The sequence below is a fragment of the Phalacrocorax carbo genome, chromosome 8 (genome assembly GCF_963921805.1).
Source record: "Phalacrocorax carbo chromosome 8, bPhaCar2.1, whole genome shotgun sequence".
NCBI lineage: Eukaryota > Metazoa > Chordata > Aves > Suliformes > Phalacrocoracidae > Phalacrocorax > Phalacrocorax carbo.
Window position 1 is genome coordinate 41,811,113 of NC_087520.1, and position 24,907 is coordinate 41,836,019.

A 24,907-nucleotide genomic window follows, 5' to 3' on the forward strand; every position below is an offset into this window, starting at 1 on the left:
TAGTATTTCTTTTGATTCCTGCTGGTGGAGAGATGCATTTTTCTTCACAATAACTGTCCAGTGCTACTCTGGACACTGTCAGGACAAAATATGTTGTCCTCTGGTAAATGGGACACCTGTACATAAAATTTCAGGGCAGAATTTGATGCTTCTTTAATGTAAGGCTGCTTTTAGAGAAGTTATATTCCATCTAACGTATATGATCAACTGTCTAGTTTGAATATTGATGGAGGAATATTTCAGCTGTATAAAATTACGGCTAAAATGCTTAGATTCTGTGGAATCATATCTCAAAAATATTGATTAAACTTAACATAACCCTTCATTTTTCCAGGATTGATAAAAAAATACTTTGTAATTTGCTATTATTTGGAAAACACCTTAAAAACTGTATATTTTCCTTTCTTTGTGCTGTAGTATTTTCCTTTCAAGTGCTCCTTTGCTAAGTATTGTAAGGGAAAATTTCCCTTGTGAATTGCACACTATGGACCAAATAAGGAGGTGTTAGTTATCTCTGTGTGGGTACGGCTCAGTGGTCTACTCAGGAAGATGAATGACCTGAGTGCCTACTAAAATGGGTGCTGTTTGGTGCTGCTCTTCACCACCTGGAATCAGAATACACCGAAAAAGAGAATGTGTCTGATAAACTCTGTGGATTATAAATCCATTTTACCTATGCTGTCCTACAAACAGAGCAGGACCTTCGGTCTGGAGTAATCAGTGGAGTCCGAACTCATTATCCTCTGATGCCCTCTTGTAGGCCCTCCTTCACAAAAAACCTTGTCCTAGGCAAAGCTCCACTTGCAGTGTATACGTTTCTGTATGCTTCCAGATTAGACTCAGCTGGAGCAATCTCCAGGCAGCAGCGTGAGTGAGTTCCTATGCCACTGCTCTCATGGTCCCCAACCTGAGGCACTAGGATCGTGCAAACTGCCAACTTAGCTGTTTATTATGGAAAGATTTTCTTCTTCTTGATCTCAATAGCTGAGTTCACTGCATTTCTAAGTCCCAAGAAAGTGTAACACATCTATCCTGGGACACACTACGCTCCAGGGCACATTCAGACCTTACAGACAGTTTTTAACGTGTTGTATATATTGTTATTAATTGAGAATCATGCATTTCATTCAGCATTTCCTTGTCAAGCCTGGAGAGTGTAGACAGTTTCATTCCATGGAGAGAGAACCTTGCTCGATCCTGTGTCCTGTTCTGCTGTCCCTCCTGACAGGAAGCATGGCTGAATGTGCGAGTTTCTCATTCAGTGCCTTGGAAATATTTCTGCAACAGGGATAGATGCAGTGAAAGCAAGGCTCAGGGAGAGGGAGAATACTGGAAAATAACTGAATTCTGGCTTGACGATCTGTTGCCAGCCTTTGAATTCCCAGACAGAGAAACATAGATGCCCTTTTTTTTTATTATTCTGCTTTACTTTTATTAGTCTACCATGCTTCTGCTTTAACAAGGTAACACATATCTAATATAAATTTTATTTTACTTTTTCACCAGTAATTGCATTCCTGCTTTGATAAACAGGATCTTACCAGGCTTAAAATGCTGAATATTTGACAATGGCTGTAATTTTAAAAGTGCCTTCTCCATCTGTTTATTAAGCTAATTGTTTTACTTGTAGCCTCCCCTCCAATCAGTTCTATTTATTGTAATGTTAGCTCAGCATTTTCTACCTCTAGAAATCTGTTTAATTTAAAGTGACCTAGAAAGGCTTCTGAGGCAGCAGAATATTCAATTCTATTTTGCAGTTTTCTTGTGAATTTGAAATTTCTCTGTTCCTTTTCTTCCTCTCTCAATAAAGCTTATGCAAATAATATTAAAATTTATGATGAGACTAATATTTGATAATCTCAGTTCAAATAGTGGATTTCTATTAAATCATAGTTTCAAATACTTGCTTTGAGAGAGACAGAGAAAGGGTATTGCTTTTAATGCTTTCATTACTGTGCTACTCTTGTTAAGCTTGAATTGTCATTATGATTATACACCCTAATTTTTAGTATTCTTACTAATTATATTTAAATCCCATTAGATTTACAGTTGCCATGCCCACTTTGATTTCCTTTTTACAAATATCTTTTGAAGTAGTTCCAAGACATGATCCTGATCCTGCAACTCTGACTCATTTGTTGGTTTCGGGAGATTTGTGCATATAAATTAATTATGTGGATACGAGTTTCTTAGATTCAGTGCAGGTTGCAGGGCATTCCAAAATGACACATAGTCTCTGACCTTCAGAAATGTCAGGAATTGGATCTTGATCTGACTGAGGTCAGTAGCAACCTCGTCCAACGCTCTTGAAGAACATCCTTAAATATGAACTGAGGGTTTCATACGTTCCCCAGTATACATTTTAGACAGAAGAAATGTTAATCTGTAGAGAATTGAAAAGGTGCCTCAGTCATTTATTTGGCATAATCACAAATCTTTATGAGATATCAGACAGTAATACAAAATTACATTTATCTACATGTGTCTAAGATGCACTGCACTGAAAGGATCTCAGCTCAGTTTGTTTCACGCTACTAAAAGCTCTTGCCTTGCTTGTGGGCAAACCTGATAATCAAAACATTTGGACTACAGCCAGAATTTATCCATATTATAGTTCTGGATCTGTCTTCTGCCATATGACCTACACTAAAATGCTGTGCTGGGAAATGCAAGGATGTATGGATCCCTTCAGACATCCGTGCTACTTGGATCAGGCCTCCAGGCGTACAGCAGTAACAGGCAATGCACGCATACCTCTCCAGAACAGATGGATGGGGATTTGGTAGAACTGAGATAACAAAAACCAACAGTTTAGGAGCCTGCCATAGACACATGGAGCACAATATGCTGCTGGACAAGTAGCAGACTACTACTCCTCACCTGCATAGCAAGAAACAAGGGGAGCAGGACAGGACTGTGATTTTTGAAAACTCCCTGGAACACAACGCTTCCCATGGCGAACCTAAGTATGGAATGCTTCTCAGACCCACAAATACAGCTACAACTTACCACTTTCTAGCTTTGAAAAGTTCTTTTAATAATGTTGTGGATGTCTCCTGCCAGTTCTTCAAGGGTGTTAAGTATTCTTTCCCCCCAGCTAGCAGCGCCTCCCATACCATTCTCTCCTTTTGTTGATTTTATTGCTTTTAGTCTACAAGAACTGCCTGGAAATGGGAAAGAGTTGGCAAAACTCTTTACAGACTTGCTCCATCATGGTTCCTTGACCATACACCCACTTGTATCCTACCTCATATATTCACCTCCCCTCTGTCTCTCCACGATGGTAGATGTTATTCACTTACTTGCAGTTTGTCCTTCCTTAATACAAAATAGTGGATTTCTCTCAGTCATTATCTCTTGTCTTTATTTCTTTCTTAATTCTGCAAATTAGCAATGATTTTTTTCCTTACAGTGTATTTTGGGAATTCTCCTGAAGGAAAGTTGTATGTAAAACCACTTTGTAGAGCAACAGTCCTCCAGAAATTTCTGACATTGAATAGCACGGAGGAAGGATTTTCTGGTACAATACTTAGTACAAAGTACGCTGTGCAGTCTTAGCTTAACTCTATTTGTACCAGCTCTGTATGTTTTACTAAGTTACTTTATATGTGATATAAAACAGTTACAACAAGGCAATACTGTAAAAGGATAAATAATGTCTTATTATTAAAGCAGAGCGCAGAAGATTTCTTAGGACCTTTGCTAGTGCAATGTCCTGAGTAAAATAATCAAACGATTAAAATGAAGACTGCATCGCTGAGTGTCTCTGCCTGAGGGGAAAGTTGTACAGGCTGCTTCCCATGAGGACGTGTCACCCAAACCTGTTGAAGCTGAAGCGAACTTTCCCATTAACTTTGCTGATCTGTTGGTGAGGATGATCATAAGCCCCCCCGATCAGCGCCATCTCAGACCTCCTGGCAGAATATTTCCTTGAACAGGAAGACCAGGATAACAGGTCCTCAGGAGCCTGACATATAAATTTTCTGGTGATACTTCGTGGGGGAAAGCAGACAAAATTAGCCAGATATTTACTTTCCGAGAATGCTATTACTTCAGGCAAATTTTTTAACAAATATTATGGCATTGCAATGAATAAAAATGTAATGTACTTCCTATAAAGCAAAAATTATTTCTCTGAGACAAAGTCTTGAGCAAGATTTTGGGCCAGAGGACTATGCTGCTAAGCATTTAAAAGAACCTGCAGCTGCTGGAGATTGTACAGAAAGGAAGTCAAGTTTATACCTCAGTATTATTTATCACTATTTGAGCAGTGTGTCCTATATTTTATCTCAAGTATCTGCCAGAGTTCTGACGATTATGCCTTTTTGTGAGATTTTCTATTTATCCAGAGAGCTCTGCATTTATTGAATCCTCCAAAATCCTTGAAAGAAAAATTCTCCGGCATGCATGATCTTCCCACACTTAGTTTTTTATGTTTATTTTCTATTGGTTTTCCACTAGGTCACCACGCTGAAGTCATACTAAATGTAGATTGTACCTTTATTGCTAATAAAACAAATTAATCAGAAATCTATTCTTTCTTTTATAGTGAATGTGAAAAGCTTTTGAAGATTGATTTAGAGAAAGAAACTGTGTACAGTTCTAGTACACAGTCATAAGCTTATAAAAGGAGCGACCTGTAACAGGTTCACCAGAAACAACTGTACTTTAGTGCAAGATCTGCACAAGGCAGTGACGGACTATGTCTGAAAGTGAGACTAACCTAGAAATCTTGGTTTGGTTGCAAGAAAACGAAGCCTGACTTTAGGGGGGTGGGGGGAGCTGTTTTGCTGGTGGAGGCCCTTAGAAGATATAAGTAGGATTATGAAAGTTTAGCAAAAATAGAACTTACTAACCAAAGCAGAAAGTACAGGAAGTCTAAATAAGGCATTTAATTACTTTTTATCATGAAAGGAAGCTGATAAAAAGATACATAGGAATAAGTAAGAACAGAATGAAACTGACTGAAGGAATTTTAAATGGAAAATTCCATTGTTACGTCTTCATCAGAAAGTAAATTCTATGGAAGGGTTGATTTTTCACCCCATAGTGTGATAAGCTTTTTTGTAAAACAGCAATAGTGTAATTGAAATCCATTTTACATCATTTTCCCTTGGATGATTTAGAATTAGATCAATTTATATTCTGCGGGTATAACCCAGCGAGAGTACAAATGCAGCCAGTAGAATTGTTTTTGTCCATGGGCAAAGCTGGTATCATTTACTGATTCATTACACTCTCAGCAGGGCCCTTTATTTCAAATGCTACCTGGAATTATTACTGGCAATATAATATTAAACTCTAAAATAAGATTTGCATAAAAAATTAAAGGTAAAGGAAAAAATTATAGTGGTGATTAAAAGTAACATCTGATGACTACTTTGATTAGAATGCCAGTTTTAAATGGCAAATGGTTCAAACGGACATGGAGGATTTTTCTCCCCCCCAACTCCAGCTTAGAATGCACCTATTTAGCTAGAATATTATGTTCCTGATAACATGCCTGAAATAATAGACAGTGCTTCCATTAATATTTAACAATATAAACATCAGGCAAAGGTTGTACATCTGGAATCATAGAATATGCTTTTTGCATTAGGGTGCTAATTTTAGAAATAACCTCTGTCTGCCTAGGTCTGCTGATGCATGGTTGTCATAGCAAGTCAGTAATTGAGTTTTCTGGGCATGTTGACCACTGGTACGAATTTGCAAAGCAGATTACACAGCAGAAACACAATTTCCATCCTGACCTTTAGAACATTGCTTTCTGTTGTGGGAATTGGAATGTTTATGGAGGGAAATATAATCTAAGTACACCTAATTTGTGAGAATGTGATTTCTGACGTTAACCCAGTAAGCTTCATTTTGATTCATTTGATAACAGATTATGTAAAGACTTGGCATTAGGGACGTGTCATAAAACTTATTATCTTTTATTACCTAGGCAGAGAATGTTGGTTTAGATGATTATAAATTGAAACTCAAGGAAAACTTTCATTTTCAGCTGCTGTTCAAAGATCCTCAAGAAACCTGTTTCCCAGTAATCTGTCATAGACCTTAGTGAACAAATGGCCTTGTGCACATTCTTCAGTATAATCTGGGCGCAGGAATAATGCCAAGTTTTGTAGATCTAGAGACACCGTTTGAGGGTAAGGATGAAGCACCTACTTGAAAAGCCTCTGCATCAGGTACTGACAGATGGTTTATCAGATGGTTCATTCTTGTCTGGCAACTGCCACGCTCTTCTGTCGCAGCCTTTGGAACTTTGGGGAATCTATCAGTTCTTGTCCCTTCTGTTTTCTGCTTGCCTGGTCTGGGGTAAGAAGGGGTTGTCACTAGTTAGATACTGTAAACTCCGTGGCTGACAGTCCACTATAGTGGACTGTAAGGCTATTTCAGCATTACCACATAGAGTAGGCCAGTAGAAGCAGATCTCTAGATTGAACATTCATGCTGAGGACTTGGCATCCTTACTGTATACTGCAGTTTTTCACTTCAGGCAGATGTAGTCTGAATCACACTGATGGCTGGAAAGATCAGGGGATGCCCAGGGTACATTCTCCAGTTGAATTTCGTCTGAAAGAAATCCTGTTGCCACACTCTCAGTGATGCAAGCTGGAGTGTAGTAAGTGTAAACAATAGGAAAGTTCACTTGAAGAGGTCTTTCCTGATCAGCACCAAAGCAACAGTATATACAAACCCTGCACGGGCATGCAGTCAAGCAGCTTTCTCTGTCAACTAGATGCATTTAAATGGAATTGACTTTCCTGAACATCCATCTAGGATTTGATGTTTGATGAAAAGGTGAAGAAAGGCACTGCATGGGTCTGTGATGTCTTGGAATGATGAGGTAGATTAGTGCAAGTGTTGCACTGGCATCCAGGCAGATCTCAGTGGTATAAACTTGATTAATCTAAATTCAGCTCTGGTGAGACGATGGATTGCTTGGTTGTGGCAGATAATAAAATAATCAGCATTAGGTTTCACTGAGCTTCCTGCAGTGCATTTCTTCAAAAATCTGTGCTAGCAAGTGCAGACCAGTATAGAGGCCCGTAGTGTCCAGGATTTAAGCTATGCTTTTGGTTTGTTGCTTGGTTCAGAGCTTCCTTTGTGAGGAGAGAGAGTCATTGGGAATCAGCTTAGGTTTAACTGCTTCAAGTTTTACCTCTGCCTTGTTCAGACCCACTCCTTGGCACCTTAAGAAGATAAAACTCCAGCTATTCCACACACACCCCTCCCCCCCCACTTTGGAGATGCCTTTTCTGGGACTTTCATGAAAGGCAGTATTTACCTTTTGAAACTGTCAGTATCCTCCTCTGAAGCCTGCAGGAAACACTTCAGGGCTTCTTGAACCTGATTCAGACTTAAGGAGGAGCAAATTCAAGCACTGCTAAGCATGCTCGACAGAGCCTTTTGTTTCTTTGCACAGCGAAAGATTCCCATGTTTCAGGGCTGCAGGTATAATGTGTGTTTATCAATGAGATCACTGATAAGTGACATTGGCTGCTGTCCACACTATTTAGGAAAGCAATTTGTTTCCAGTGAACAGAGAGGAGTTCTGACCAGCTGCATGTTATTGCTGTTGTATGAAATATTTATACCATGGATTGATCCCCTCCATGGGTTAAATGCCTAGAACTTCTCATTAGTTTCCAGAGTGAGTCTGTGTGGCACAAACACAGGCACAGACACCCTCGTGCGATTACTGATGAACACAATTTCCCTAATTCTAATGTGATTACACCTGCAACAAGGCAGGAAATATTACCTTCATCCTCCTGTTTAGAAAAATTTGGGGACTTTTTTTCCAAAGGGTGTGTTTTGGTACCTTTGGCTCTCATGCTCTTGATGCCACGATGATTTGGAAGGCAGCCTCTTGCACTTAGTTCTGCTTTGGGTTAAGTGCAAATCTATAGGAAGCTGCCAGTTCTACAAGAGACACATGCATCTTATATTGTGGCATGAAAGCATATATGTGTGTTCACTCATAAACATGGTAAGTTATAGCTTAATAAATGTGTAAACAAACTTGGGCAACCCATTTAAAGTCAGTGGAGCTGTGCTGATTTATGCTAGGCTGAGGATCTTTTCAGGCTTGAATACTTTGGGGGTTGCTCATGCTTTTTTGCCTCTTGAAGTTGCAGCAGAACACCTTCACTCATCTGTGTACTGATCCTTATTATGTGACCTTTACACCCTTCATATACTTTAGGAATTCTCTTGGCAGAGGTATTTTAATACAGAGATATCTGGAAAGCTGTCTCTGCTGATAACCACAGTTAGGTTACTGTGTTAGAGAAACTTGTCTCTCTTTTTATGTTTTTGGATTTAAACAGATTCATTTCTACCTACAGCAGGGACTACCAATGATTCAATAATTTGCAACTAATAAAGTATTAGAACAACTTTGCCCTCCTTTCTCTTCACAAATTGTCTGCAAACAGATTGTTCAACTCTAATATGTTAATGGCTGAAAATTATTTGAACAGTTTTTCAGCAAATATCTTTTGGTCTGAAGATGATTTGAATCGCAAATTGTGACTGTTAAAATGAAATATATAATTAACACTGCAAATAGAGCTGATTGGATATTACAGGAGAACAGTTTTTAGGGAAATATATTGATTTGTTGAAATGCACATTTCTTACAGAAACATAGTGATTTGAAGAAAAAGCTTTGTTGAAATAAATGCCTGTAATCTAGAAGGGAGTTCTTATCCTAAGTGCTCCCGACAACTAGTTTGAGGTTTAGTACTTCTTGAAGCAGTCGAAACAACCAGGGTGAATATCCTGTTCAGATGGGAGAACTGAATCTTACCTTCCCACATCCAGTGGGGTGTGCTGACGCAGGCATTTGTTTGTTCTGAGACAAAGCTCTTTTGATATGCTCTGTTCAAATTGTTACCCCTTCAAAAACAATTAAGTTTATACTGGCAGAACGTCCAATAGTTTCAATATTCCCTTACAAGTGTATTAATCAGGACTGGGGAGAATGGTGGCTCCTACACCCGTCAGTCAGATTGGTAACATTTCTGATCATATCTTCTGATTTTAATGAAAAAGCCCTTGGAAGGTTTTGCTTATTAGCATTGTTATAGTGTTCGACGTGTTAAGGCTTGGAAAGTGTAAAGCATCAGGGAAACTATTTGCCACACACTCCTCCAACTGTTTTTATCTGGGTGCAATTAATTAATGTGAATAACACAGTGTTTTCTATCCAGCATCAAAAATCAGAATACAAACACTGGTAGATATGTAGTCAATAAGGAACAGACATAATGCCATGGCTTCAGCAACCTTTTGGTGTTATGTTGAAGGACCAGGCAAGCAGAAATACCAGGTGCTTCAGGTGCAAGAAGGGTTGAGGGTTCTTTTTGGTGCTAGCACTGTGAAAAGGGAAACGCTGCCATGAGGAATATGCAGCACAAGGGAAGGTGCGTTAGGGCAGCATGTCACTTTGTGAAAAGTCTGAGCTGTGGAGAGCTGTGGATAATGGAAGGGATGCTCCAAGCTGGGCAGGCTTCATTGCCAAATTACGTTTGCCTGTAGCAACTCCAAAAGAAGCTTACAGCTGCGTTAGCCTCCAAACGCACCTCCTTCTGGATTACATGCTCCATCTCCTAAAGGGTATGTCTGTGACTGCAGGAAGGATATGCAAACTCCAGCAAGCTCTGAGGTGGCGCGTTGGACTACCATAGAACACACAGAGCTTGGAGGAACTCGGATCTAGCAAGCATGATTACACCTGTTCTTTAAACTCAGGACAATCTTTGGAAGGATGTAGCAGTAATGGCAGTCTTAGTGATATGTAAACCCAAAGGGAATGTTTACATATATCACGGCCTACAGTTGCATATAGACTATAATGTAGTTTTCTTTATTCAGACCTAGTACTGGGGAGTAGACACTCACTATAGTTATTGTCTGCAGTTGACAATAGGTGATATGAGTGTGGCAGTTGGATTCCTGACACCTCCTGATGCCTCCAAATACATAATAATAATACAGTGATTAAATGGTCTAAAATCAGCAAGAGAAATTACATAATAATTGATGCTTTCATACAGGAATGAAGGGTTTCTGCAGTACTGTTTAATTATGAGGAACAACTGGATTTTTTTCCTGGGGAAAAAAAAAATTACATACATTGGTCCAGAGGGAAAGCTGAAACATAGCTTGTGGGTTTTTTTGGTTGTTTTGGTTTGTTTTGTTGTTTGTTTTTGTGTTTTGTTTTTTTTTTTTAAAAAAGTGTGATTTAATGACATTTAACAGCAAGTATTTTGCTTGGGACTTTGTGATTCTTATTCTCCATTGCTATTCAAAATTATTATAGTACTTTATACCTCTAGCACATGGAAAATGTTTATTCTCCCAAACCATGAGCATCTAGTAAGTAGCTGTTGCAGATCAACATGCCATTCTGTTCCATACAAATTATGCTCAGGAAAATAGCTTTGGCTGGTAAAAAGCAGTATAGGGGTGGTAACTTCAATGGTGTTCTATCTTCTATGACAGTTAAGGGTTTTGTTTAGAATACTGAACATTTGCTCTCTTCCTGGGGCTTATTTTTGGTAGTAGCTTAACAATAATTATTTAAATGGAAATATCTCAGACTAAATGGAGCTCCAGTCACTGTTCCATCCTAGAAATTGGTGATCTCTACCCAAGGAGATATTCGTTATTAGTAACATTTTCAATGTAAGGATGCTCCCTTAAGTGAAGTTAATATCTGCACAAATACTGTGGTGCTTGTATATAAGAGCCAAGATGCACGTGTTTGTACAGTGAGCGAGCAGTAAACGTATTTTTTTCTCTGCAGATTTCTAATATTTCTCAAAGAAAAGCTTGTCACCCCATCGTGGTTGGCAGCCTTCTCCAAAATGATACAAATTCAATGGCAACTCTAAATCCTGATTTTCATACCAGTCAAAACTGATAGTTTTACACAAAATAATGGAAACATGCACATACAGTTCCTGCACTTCCATGTAATATATAACAAACATACCCATGTATATCAGCCCTACATTTATGTCAGAATTATGAAGAATTAAACTCTTGATCCTGTACATCCTATGTATTAAATAGATGTCCTCTTGATGGGAAACAAATATCTCTGGCCAGGAAACCTATTTATATCAAGCACTATGGAGCAATTTCTTTCCTTTTTTAATGGCAACTGCTGAAGGAGAAAATTTAGTCTTCCTTTTGCTTCCAGATATACCTATGAACTATATGTCTCCTGTGGGTAGTAAGTAGATATTGACTTTCTTCATAACAGAAGTACATTATTACAGTAATTAAACTGTAGACCTTCCTTTATGATATAAAAAATTGGAAATTGGTGAGCTAAAGAGGATTTCCATTACAGAATTGTTTAGGTTTTTGTAGTCATCAAACTGTAATTCAAGCTCTGAATGCAAAGTCTCTGTGTATGTTGCCCTTTTTATGCAGCAGCAATTGGCATTTAAAATAAATGCTGATATTATAATTATAAAACCATTATGTCTGTTAGAGCTGTTAATAGTCACATTGCTTCATTTTTTTTATTCTACATTTGTCAAAATCCTGACAGCATATTCCGGAACAATGTTAGATTCAATGTTGATATAGTTACTCAACAAGAACATTGATTATGTCTTAATAGAACATATTGAGTACATACTATATGCAATTATCATCTTAAATGATCACAAGCATTTATTTAGCATGGACTGACATTATTTAAATCCTAAGAATTTTTCCTTCTGGTTAACATTATATCATAAAGGCATTAGTAAAAATTATGATATGGTAGCACGCTATAGATAAAGTATTATGCATTAATACATAGTTTATAAAGATAATTATAAATAGAAGTGCTGGGGCATTGTTGCATTGTTACAGAAAATACTAATATCCATGAAATAGTAAAAAACACCCTTTATTGGTAATAAGTATTAAGATAGCCTGAAAGGATACTTAAAACCCTTACAAGAGTTTTGAACATTGTGTATGTTGTTTCCCAAACAGCATTTGTTTTGATCTTAGCGGCTGAGTAATTAATGTGATTTTGGGAATTTCTATTGCCCCCACTTTTTTTTTTAGACAAAGCACTGAAGCACCAGATGAAGGCTTGGGTGTTATGATACAAAGTGTGCCCTTTTGTGGGCATGCAAGTCATAGGTGTCTTACAATGACTGGAGAGCACTGGATGAAGACCTAGCTAAAGGCACTTCATGGGGGACACCCAGACACTGAAGAGCTGCTTTCTGGAGTCCTGTTGTTTTCCAGATTTTGGTGCCTCTCAGCAGCTTTTAGCTGGGTGCTGATATGAGGCAGGGCCTCACAGCCTGAAATCCTTAGCAGGATCCTAAAATTCACTAAAAGAGAAACTACAAAATATATGGAGTTGTGTAGCAGGCTGGTGATGTATAAATACAAAAGGGAAAAAATATGTTTACCAAAATTATTCTTTTTCAACCCCCCTAAATATAGTTTAAATATCAGTAGCAAAAATAATGTTGTGAAGATCTACAAGGAAATATGGTGAACTCATGTTTAAATATCTTTGAATTATGGATTAAATAAAAGACTAAAATAGCCTAAAATTCTGAACTTGATCTATTTTCACATGTTACAAAGAGGGTTAAGCCTTGATCTAAATTCTTCTTAGTTTAGCTTCAGCATCGCAAAGGGATTTACAAATGCCCCATAGTGTGTCCTTCCAGAAAATGTATTATCTCCTGAAAGTAACTAGGTAGTTATATTGGAAAAACAGAAAACATTATTTTAGTAAATAGGTTTCCCTATGTACATCGTTTCTGGCTGACTCTAACAGTGATCAGGATTTCAATTTTCAGCCAGAATGAAGTGCTTTTCATATACGTGTGATCTATATGCCAATTTTATAGATTAGTTTTAGTCATAACTGCTTCAGGTGTCAATGGCAAAAAGAGGTCTTTGTAACAAGAGTTTCCTCATGCTCCTTCTGGTGAATCTGCGTTACTTATTCTTCTTTTCTTTATATTCAAATAAAAAGTCTGACTGAAATTTTTGAACCTCAGAAGTTAAGCAGAACTAGTTTTTTTCCTACGTCCTCCCACAACCAAAAGTAAAGTTGCCAGGGCCATTGAATCTAGATAAACAATCATTCACTGCTAGGATATGCTTCTTCAATACAGCGCCAGAATGTGATTTCTGTTCCTCATTTTGGTGCTACTTTTTGTGATCTTTACCAAGTCATTAAGACCTTCAACCATCTTTAGTGAAAACATCAACTTCCTGAGTAATTGCACTCCTTACCAGATAAATAAACAAGGGGAGATACATTGGTCACACTTCTAAAAGCTTTGGACATCTGAAATTGCAGACAGGGGACTTGTTCTAGCAATACCAAGGTTCTAAGAGTTCATGTACAGAACTGGAAATTTAGGACTTGGACATGTTTGAAAATACCGGTGGTCACCTAAGGGTCCTAAACCTTCCTTGTAATCATGCAAGTAGTTCCATTTGTTTCCATCCTACATTTTGAGTCCTACCATACCGAAGATGGTGTCAATTCAGTTGAATTTAAACGGCACATGAATGCCTTGTAGCCTGCAAATGACAGCCCATACCAAGGCTTGGACTGTTACTGTGGTGTGAAATGCTATCCATGGCTTGCTTCTTTTAAGTCACTGGTAGTTTTTTATTGTATCTGTAGGGAATATTAAAAGATTAAGACTCAGCAGAAAACTGTCGTTATCTGGTTTCATTCAGCACTACCTAAAAGTAATCACTTGGTTTGTTCTACCTGTGTATATCTGCACTGAACTGTTTACTTCCCTCTGTTATGATTAGATCCTGCTGGCTTTGTCAGGAATCTGAAATCTGAAAAAGCATCTTTCTGGCCTGTTGCTGCTTACCAGTGCTGAACCAGTTATGTCCGGGCAGCAGGGGAGTAAAATCTGGCAGGAGCGTTAACACTGGTGAGAATGGCAGTGGGTGGAGGTTCAAAGAAAAACACTCAAGGCACAGCTCACCTCCTTGGCAAACCAAACAACTTGCCAGTGTCACCCCTGCCGTGGCTAAATGACTAGAGTGAAAATTTATGGGGAAAGGAATGGTTCTCCTGCTGTAATTAGACAAACCCTCACAACGGCGTTACACTCCAAAAAGTCACAGTTGATAAATAATAAGCCACACAGACTGTGACTTAATTATCATTTATTAAAATGAACATTAATAATATTATCCTTTTTCGCTGTAGAACCACTTTGTTGAGAGTTGTTATATATTTATATTGCTAACATCGCACTATCCAAATGGTATTAATTGGATTGTTTTTGCAAGCGTGTGCTTCAGGGCCTAGGTCACTGCTTCGAGAAGCAGGGGGCCTGGGTTCAGTGACAGGCAATGTCATCATGGGGCAACACTCTGAGCAACTGCAGGGTCCCAAAATGCCACCACTAGTGAGTGCTGCATTTACCCCTAACCTGCCCAGTGTAGCAGGGGTGGAGAAGGTGAAGGAAGGCTGCTTTTCCTCCTCCTCTGCCCCCCTCCAGGAGCGCTCATTTCTCACAAGATGGGAGCAAGTGCAGAGAGAGACAGCACTGGGGTAAAAGGCCTGAAGCCTGTGAAGAGGGAAAAGGTGAGGAGTTGCCATGACCACAGCCCCTACCCTGGGGGTTGCCCCCACACAGACCCTGGCCCTCCACAGCGTCGTCAGCTGAGGAACAGGGTTAGTAAGAGCACAGGGACCCATGCCCTGCCCACAGATCCCCACTCCTGTATCCCCGGATTTCCAAGTAGTGTGATAAATCATACAGATCCAAATAATTGCTGCTAGTGCCTGAGTTAACTGGGCTAGAATTACAAGAAATGCTAAGAAGTCCTTTACATGCAATCTCCTAGTGTAAAGAGAGCTTCTGATGGGAACATGCCTCTGCTCTCGGGTTTGGATCTGTTAGGAGTTACTTTCTCTAACAAAGCAAATATTTGGTGACAGAACTAGATGTAGAAAGTGCTGCATAGCAAGAAAGTGTGAAGTATTCATAATGATATGAAATACTACTCAAAATTCAATGTTTTTCACATTCCGTTGCGAGCTTAAACATTGGACTCCTGTCATGGAAATTTCTGCTGCAGTAGACACAATTTCTAACATAAATGGGCTTGCTTTCAATAGAAAATGGGACAGTTTTCAAAGGAAAAAAGGCCAATTTGTGAGTAAAAATGGGCCTCTTTCTGAGAAAACCAGCTTATAAACATGAAGTGATAAATGGCTTTGCAAGTTTTCCATACAATAATAACAACTTCCTAATCAAAATAATGAAAAAGTTGCATCTAGGAGATGGGAGAGAAGCTCCATTCAGGTTTTAATACATTGAAAACATTTTCAAAAATAAATATATGAAAACTGTAAATTTTGTTCTGCTCTGTAATCTGAATTTGTGTTGGAGACATGTCAGTAATATTTCTTTGCATATTTTCATATGATGTTGTAAATCAAAATCCTGTTCTGAGTTTGCTGCCTTCTGAGATGAATTTTGTGCAATAATGTTGTAAGACTTAAGGAAATTCATTTCTTATGATCCCCTAAGTGGCAGTGGCATCTGATTTTCTAGTAGTCCATATGTTTTTAGAACTAAATATATCTTCTCCTTGACTCATTGATTTTACATGCAAATATATTGCTTTGTAATAGATGATCTGATGAGCAACTAATATGGTTGCTTCCCTCATGGTCTAAAAATGCTTCAAGATCCAAGTACTAAGGAATTGGGGTCTCCCTCTTACACATTGTCCAAGAAAGGTGTTGTGATGTACCCTGGAAAATGCATAATGCAAAATGCACTCTTTAGTAAATGTTTTCAAATCACTCAGCTATAGAGAAGATTGTGTGGCCTGAGAGGTTGCTTTGCTAAGCAAGAGATGAGAAATAAGTCTTTTAAAATTTTAAATGGTGAGATACAGACTGGGAGATGATGGATTGGGAGCAGCCTGGCGGAGAAGGACTTGGGGTTACTGGTGGACGAAAGGCTGGACATGAGCCAGCAATGTGCGCTTACAGCACAGGTGGCCAACCGTGCCCAGGCTGCATCCCCAGCAGTGTGGGCAGCAGGGGAAGGGAGGGGGTTCTGCCCCTCTGCTCCGCTCTGGGGAGACCCCCCTGCAGTGCTGCGTCCAGCTCTGGGCTCCTCAGCACGGGACAGACACGGGCCTGTTGCGGTCGGTCCAGAGGAAGGCCACAGAAGTGACCGGAGGGCTGGAACACCTCTGCTATGAGGACAGGCTGAGAGAGTTGGGGTTTTTCAGCCTGGAGAAAAGGAGGCTGCGGGGAGACCTTACTGCGGCCTTTCAGTACTTAAAGGGGGACTATAAGATGGGACAGACTTTTTAGCAGGGCCTGTTGTGATAGGACAAGGAGTAATGGTTTTAAACTAAAGGAGGGTAGATTCAGACTAGGTGTAAGGAGGAAATTCTTTACAATGAGCGTGGTGAAACACTGGCCCAGGTTGCCCAGAGAGGTGGTTGATGGGACATCCCTGGAAACATCCAAGGTCAGGTTGGACGGGGCTCTGAGCAACCTGATCTACTTGAAGGTGCCCCTGCTCACTGCAGGGGGTTGGACTAGATGGGCTCTAAAGGTCCCTTCCAACCCAAACCATTCTATTATTCTATAGGGTAAGCCCTACTTCAGCTTTCTTGATCCTGCTTTATGAGGCAGTGTATGGGTGGTAGTCAGAGATCACTGTGCTGCTGTACAGAGTTTCACACCAGTTGTTGTCTCCTTGCATGTTAATTCTCTGGAAAAGAGTTAGATGAAGGACATAGGATGAGTGATATCAAAGACGAGTAGGCTTGGTTCTGGTAAACACAGTTGGTTGTTAGAGCTGGTCCAAGGTTAAAAAAGCCCTCTAGCAGTAGTGTCCTAGCCACCCTTTCAGGCATCATTTTGTCACTTTGCCCCTGAGATCGAGACTTATTTTTCAAGGAAGGTTTGAAAAAACATTTCTGAGTGCACGTGATATTCTTACCATATAATTTTAAAGGTGACTGCAGCACTTTCCCATCTGTGTCCTCCATTGAGGATGCAGCACATATGGTTTTCAGGCAGATGGTTTTATATAAGGCAGCCATATGCATTTTAATTAGGTGCCCAGTCTTGTCTCCAGTGAAATCCATGTCAGAATTCTCTATGAGTTCCATGAGAGTAGGTTCTGATGCTGATGATAGCTCCCTTTGATGGGATGTATTACTACCCTGTTGTCCAGCGTACAAACAGATGCACTTTCACGCCTGATGCAAAAGGAGTGAATTAGAAATTCTGTAACGTTCCCATTGCAGAGCAGTGCCCACCAAATTTTTTTCTGAGTTATGGCTGGCTTTCGAGGATAGCTTTTGCTCTGGACCTATGCTGTCGGGTTGTACAATAGGTAGGCAGTCAGATGAGTAACCATGACATTGAAATTGGATATCATATATGTAAATCGTTAATGTTACTATACACATTTGCTTTGTACAATAACTGGCAGTCATTGCCCATTTAAGAAACTTCTTTCTTGTTTCTTACAGTGAAGCAAACTTAGATTACCATTCTAAATGTTAGTGCACAGAATTAATGTGATTTAATAAAATAAAGTGAATTTATATGTAGATTGTGACATTAGTATTTAATTATGTACCTATCATAACACTGATGAAGCAAGCTGCTAAATATTGGTGCAATGAAGTGAGAGCTTACTTTTAAAAAGCAGGTATATTTTAATTTCTTTCCTCTTTCCTAATGTCCTTAAATAACGGGATAGATTATGTACCATTTACCAATATTCACCTGTATTCCTTCATACTGTATTGCAAATGATGTTTCCAATGTAGCAGCTGAAGCTCATAGAAAGCTGTGCTGTTTTGGTAAAACACTGTGATAACAGATCTATTTCTACACTATGTTTTATCAGGTCAAATTAAGTTTTAGATTTTTTTAATTCATTATTTCAATGAGAATTAAAAGTAGCATGTAATCTATTCTGGGGTTGTTTTTAACCTTTCCTTTTCTATTATTTTTCCAGACTATGGAAACCCCGAAATATGAACTAGTGATAGAAGCTAAAGATATGGGTGGTCTTGATGTGGGACTTACTGGCACAGCAACTGCCACTATTCTTATTGACGACAAAAATGACCATCCACCAGAATTTACCAAGAAGGAGGTAAGAGAGTGCCATCCGTGTTCTACAAAATGGTGCATGAAATTGTAATTAGCTTGTTTCTAAATATAAAAATGTTTCTTAATGGCAGAAAATACCTAAAGACATCTTTTTAGCTCAATGTGACAGACTTTCCTGGAGCTGCTCTTTTCTTCTTTTACATTAATAAACTTGGGTGTATCATTTCCAAAACAAAAGGCAACCACAAGGAAAAAGTTTATGTCAAGAGATATCATTCAGAGGTTGGCTAGCAGGGTGGAAACCGGTAAAATAAGTTTGCTAGTGGCAAATTTGTTATTTTGCGTCTGTGGAGGAAAACAGAAAATTCCCTCCTACCTAAGTTCTATCTTAGGGCTTTTGATGGTCAGGGACAGGGATGAAAACAACATATTTTGTCCCAGCTTCACAGCTTCACCTGTGAGCCAGCAGGTGTTGAGAGTTCTGTAATGAAAGCTGTAGTCCTAAAAACTTTACATTTAACCTACAGGTGGAATTTGCAGAGAAAGTTATTTTTTTTCCCCTGCAAGTTGAATTCCACTGAAGAATGGTGAAAAGTCAGAAAAGAAAAAAAAAAACCAAACCAAAAGAAAAGATATTCACTGCCTGCAGGAGTGTGTAATAGTGCTACAGCAAAGTTGCTGGATTCAGGCAAAGCATCTACCAAATTTCCTGCCCTTCCCACTCTGCTCCCTTCCCTCCCCTCCATGTATTATTAGTCTGATTTTATTTTTTCTTTTGCCCCTGGTATCTGGAGAGAATTAGAAATGTCAAAACTTTTACCTAATAACAGCTCGTTTGGATTTTGCTGTAAAAGTTTCCTGAGGCTCTGCAGATTTTAAGGAATATTCTCAAATATGAGAAAAAAGCATGAGAGGTGCTGATTTTAAGGTAATTTTAGAAGAAGTAAAGGAAAGCCTTTTGCTATAAAAGTATTGGTTTTCTCCTTAAGGTATATTTTTACCTTTTTAAATTTTTTTTTCTGGTTTAATTTTAGTGGTTTGTCAAGACATTATTTTAAAACAAATTACTGCAATTTTACTTGAATAATGATTTATTTTATAAATGCAAACTGGATAACTAGACTAAAAAAAGGATAGACAAGGTTTAAAAAAAAGGGAGGAAGAAATAAGAAGCAATGACAGTTTTGCTAACAGGAATATTATTTTTCAGTGGCAATAGCTATAATTACTGAAGTAAAATGCTTTGGCAAGAGCATTTCAGTCACCTGAAAAGTACCATGGAGCGCCAGATCCAAACCTTTCCAAGTGTATGGGTGATAACTAAGCGGCTTTGATCAAACTTTTACTTCCCTTAGAATTACCCTTTAGATCAGGCTTTCAATACTCTGAAAGCTGTTTCCTGACAATCAATAGTTAAAGTATTTTACTTTTTTAGCCCTTTGGAATATAACAATGTAAAAGGACGACTTGTTGTATTTAGAAATAGGAAGTAATTGTATTAATATTGATAGCAACTCATGTCATTCAGAGTCCTACCTACTTGAATTTCCAGACTTTGAGATTTCTTCTTTTGAAGAAATCTTCTTATAATTATATTTCCTGTTTAATGTAATAGTTTTCTCTGGTGATTTGTGCATGTTAAAAATATTGGGTGCCTGCTTAGCCCTATATGTACTGTTAGACAGTGCCTATTTCTGCGGAAATTCAGAAATGTTTATAAATTCAGTTTATTCAGTGATCAGAAAAGGTACTCTGTATCCTTGAAAGTCTGGTGGGTTCAGTATAAGAAATAAAAATAGCAAGTGTGAAGAGGCAGCATTACGTAGCTTTCTTTGAAAAGTCCGGTCTTACATGTTTTTCTTGCACTTCATATGACATACAAATTCTCCTATAGAGAAACTGCCTTTTTTTTTTTTTTTAAATACATTGTGACATGGTTTTGAACCATTCACTATTTAGACATGTTAATGACCTCAGAAATCTTCCCTCTGCTTTGCTGAGTGATGTTCTTATTCCATGAATAAGGCAGGAAGAGTCGGTCTATAGAGGTATGGTGTCAGGTCCTTTAGAAACATATGCTTTATTTTAAATAAGTAGTGTAAGAAGAGGGAGAGGGTCTCTTAATAGAGCTTATGCCACTTTATTTGGCTTACTGCTTAAAGTACCTCATTACTGTATTTTAATACCGGTCACATACTACATGCTGCAATACTGTTGGTTTGAAGAAGACTTGAAAGAAAAAGACGTATTCTGCAAGATAACTTTTGAAGTAGAAAGCTCAAATTCAGTAAATCCGAAGGTTTGATTTCAGAGTGCATCTTTTTTTATCTACTTTGAGACTGGCTGCTTTAGGATTGGGTTCTTATGGTATTGACATGTTTTCCCAGCTCTCTTCTTTCTCTTTAAAGATACTTCTCTCAATGCCTTTTTCCCTTTTGTAAAACAAATGGTTATTTACTGGCCTGTGTTTTTTTTCTGCGAGTATAATTTCTACCTCAAATAGCTCTACCTCTACCTCTATTTGTCATATGCTGTTGATGTAGCTCAATTAAGCCAAGTTTTCAGTGTGTTCTCTTAATCTGTAAACACGGGCCAAATTCATTCCTGATTTGACACAGTGAAAGCCAATGAAGTTATGAGAGCTGGATTTGGTCAAAAGTCCAACACTGGGTACCCCAGACTGTGCACTAAATGGTGTTTTGTAGAATGCATTATTAGATATATCTTAATAAAGATATCAATAATATTAATGCCAAGACAGAATTTAATGATTTTTTAATAACTTTCTTGAAAGTTGAAAATGTCTATATTTCTATATATTTCTATTTCCAAGAAGTCTTATATGTGTGAACAGATATTTCTTTGAGTCCTCAGTGCGAGGCAATCTCAGCCACACATGAGCATGTCTCTGTCCATTGAAGATGAGTTTTAAGTTTTGACACTTGGCCAATCTCTGCCTCTTTTTTGCTCCAGAAACAAGTTTATGGATCTGCCCCTAAGCAATGATACACTTCTGTGTACTCCTATTTACTCTGTTTATTCCTTGGAGGTCAAGTCCTTACACACCTATTAAAAATGCTTACTAATGGGCTTTATTCGGTGTTTTCAGAAATGTCTAAATGCTCCTTAGTTGCTGTACGCAATTTTGCAGTAGCCTCTGCTAGATTTTTGTAGATCTTGCTGGAAGAGGGGGTATTTGCCTAGTAAATCTGTTCTTCCATCTGCTATTTTTTCCCCCTGCATACCACATCCATGCCATTCTGATGCAGTTGTGGCCTTCGTTCTTAGGGAAAAATTCATTGATGGTGTGTCAGGGCAGAAGATGAGCAAACCTGGCTGTGATCCAACATAGCACTTCCATTAACTTCAGAAGAGTAGTTTAAACCCTTGAGGTTCTAAGCATGTGTCAGATACTTTGATGGGCTAATGTATGAGACACTTCTTTGTGGGATTCAGCCCAGTTAATTATTCTGTTACTGCCCCATCACTCTACATGCCTCCAAAATATCTGCCTTGTTCTATTTCACGTATATACTCACCCTTACTGCTCGTAACAGGCTCTGAGCAGAGCAAAAATCTATTCAGACATGCACACAGTACCCTGTTCCCTCTAGGGGTTTCAATAATTTCATCTTTAATGCCTAAAAGAGCAATGTTTTAAGAGCTCCTCCAAAAATCCCAGGTGAGTTAACAAGGTCTACCTTTTAAAAGGTCACAGTGGCCGAGGTATTGTGCCAGACTTAAATTACAGAGTATTAAAATAGAGATACTTGTAAAGTTAGTGGCCTCTCTTTCGGGAAGTTTTTTAAATTTACAACCCTATTTCTATAATATGAAAGAGTTTTTAAATTAATTTTGTGAATTATTGCTGAATACAATGTGAATTTTATATCACAAAGAGCAATTTGGCATTTTCTTTCCAGCAAGTTAACAGTTTGGGCTCAACTTTTGTTCAGCAGCAAGGGATTACTTATGTGAAAGTAAGAAATGAAGCAAAGCAAGGAGCAGGAATTGATCATTCTGGAAAATCTGGTACCTGGTTTGTGCACTGCAGGATATTCAAACTGTGTGGGAGTGTGTTAGACTGAGTGAATGCTAATAGTGCTGAGTAATGTTTTTATACCTAGCACATTAAGAAAAATCAGAATTATTTTCTTGTGGCACTTTAACAATTGGCGACAGACCATTGCAGTGTTGTATGCCTGCAAAACAATGGTTTTAGTCTACGGTTAATGTCACTGTGGCTGAAGTGTGATAAAAACTAGCAACGTAGCATCTGCTGGAAGGCACGTGCTGGCAAATACTTCTCTTGTATCTGTTCCTGTAGGCGCGGTTCTGCCCAGATCTTCCCTAAGACCCAGTGGAGGAGAAAACATTGTCTCAATATACAACAATAAGGATTTCACCCCTTCCTGTTTACTCTTCCTCTTCTGAAAAATAGTACAACGAAATCTATTTCTGGTCTTATACCATTACTGAATGCAAAGTATGTGCTCAAAAATGGGATTCCACTGAGTATATTTTCCTCCCTCTTCTGGCCTCTGTCCTGATTTTTTTAAAGTATCTGTCCCCAGGGAAGAAGCTTCTATTGCTGCTCTTCAGTAATGCTTTGTCTTTCTTTAGTATTGGATATATTGTCTTTCCTTGGTAAATCAGGTCTTTGAGAGAACACAGTGATGTGGTTTAAAGGGCTGATCCTTCTACAGTCCACCTACTTCTCACATCTGTCCTTCACCACAGATCTGGGACAGCAGCACATCTCTAGTCACACACTGAAAAGCAGTGGGACTTGTCAGAGTGCTCTCACCTGCTCGTAAGAGAGACTTCACTTGGCCAGGGCACAGTCTCATTCCTGAGACAATTCCTCTTCCTGCCAATTCCATCCTCACCTTCAACTTCATCCATTTCTAGGTCAAAGCAATGTAAAATAGAAAGAATTCTGTCACGTCGGGAAAGTAGGATTTGGGAAAATATTTTTCCTAGGTTAGATTTTAGGAATATATGATCTTAGAAATGAATTTTTCCAATTAAATAAAGAAGCTTGCTTCCTGTGAACAGAATAAAATTTGTGTAATTTGACAAAACATCACCACAGTGAAATTTGAGATATACTAGTGCTGTGAGTCTTAAGTGAAAAATATTATTTGCTCACATTTTGAATACCTACTGATAAATGGTTTATAAAAGAATAATAAATGACTAATGTGTGCTTTAATAAATGATTCATCAATTCCTATAGAGACCTGTAAGTGAATAGGTTGCTTGTCACCATGATTTATGATGACTTCCAGCACTGTCTTCTGATTCAGTTATGCTACCCACTGGGGTAAAACAGCCCCTGGAGTACAATATGTATCTCTGTCTGCTCATGGTTCAAAGAGGATATAAGACTTTCAGAGCACCATCTGCAGAGATTTATTTTTGAGCTCAGGCTGTCGAGAAACACACTTGTAGCTTTGAGAGTCCCTGACTTGATTCTTGGTATTGGTTAAATCATACTGAGGACCAAATACTGAGCTAAAAGCACTTATAAGGTTCCTCCTGGCTCTCTTTTCCATACCACTTAGACATGATATTGTTATTTTCCATCCTAGATATAACTTACCAACACCGACCACACTGACACTGTCCATTCAGTTTGCACATTTAAAACCAACAAATCTCACCTCCCTTTCTTCTGTGATCTGAAAGTCAACCCTGGTCCTTCTTATCTTGTCTTACAGGAAAAATGTTGCCTTTTGGGACTCCTAATTAATCTTATTACTTTCTGTGTGGGTCTTGCCAGTGAGCTGGACCCTACCTTTGGGCCCTAGCAATTCTGTTAACGGTAGATGATTCCCCTGTAACCCCCTCCTCTAGACCTTTAGATCTGATTTGGAGAAATCACTAGTGAGGACCACAGCTGGCTGAAAGAGTGCTGTCCTTTGACTAGCACACAGTTCAGGGAGCATGCAGGGCACCAGCCCTCTTCCACTTTCCAGCTAAGAGGGAAGTCAGTGTGTAACCCCGACTGAACAGAGGGAGAGACCAGCAGGAGCTGCCAGCATGGCTCAGCAAGGTGTTGGGAACAAGCTGAGTTGGCTTTTTCCCATTTCACATACCGTTCCCTCATGCCAGATGTCGGAAGGCCAGACAACTGAGCTGAGGTACTTGAGCAGCAATAAGTAGAACTGAACAGATGAGAAGAAGCTGTTGCCAGGCTAGTAGTTAAGAAATAGAGCTGTACTATGGCCTAAATGTTGTGGGAATCAGTCTTGAATTCTAGCAGCCTGTTCAAATTGGAGCAAACTCTTTCCAGTACTGCTTTGTCACGAGAAAGAGTTTTGTGGAATGGATAAAACTATTTTAGCAAAATCACATGAATAACATGCATATTGGAATTTCCATTTGGCTCCTATTTTTGGACTGTGAGACAATTTACATGCAGAGACAGCAGAATTCGTACAGAAACTCAATGGAGCAGGACAAAGCCTCTACAGCTGTTAGTAAACTTTGGCATAGAGGACAGCTTCATGATGGCTAGGGTTCATCAGAGATGAGCTCTTTGGCCATCCTTGTTTTTTCTAGAGCGGTAAATACAGCTAGCAAGGCTCCTGAAGCATATCTCACCCTTCAGAAACCCCCTACACTAGATAAATATTTGCACTGACCTTTTCATTCAGCTTTACTTCCACTTCATACTCTTGTAGCAGTTCACTAACCCACTTGACATATCTGAAGTTCCAAAAGGTGCCCAAAAGCCAAGAAAGACATTACCTGGTATATTTTTTTTTCACA

At 38.8% G+C, this 24,907-nt stretch overlaps 1 protein-coding gene across 2 annotated transcripts in view; it reads left to right on the forward strand.

Annotated features, from left to right (window-relative positions):
* The window catches only part of CDH13 (cadherin 13), a 514,885-nt gene that overhangs the window by 401,878 nt on the left and 88,100 nt on the right, over positions 1–24,907 (forward strand). For both annotated transcript variants that reach the window (XM_064459660.1, XM_064459659.1), the window contains exon 8: positions 18,033–18,173. In XM_064459660.1, coding sequence (XP_064315730.1) covers positions 18,033–18,173 — 141 coding nt within the window. The remainder of the gene's footprint in view (positions 1–18,032; positions 18,174–24,907) is intronic.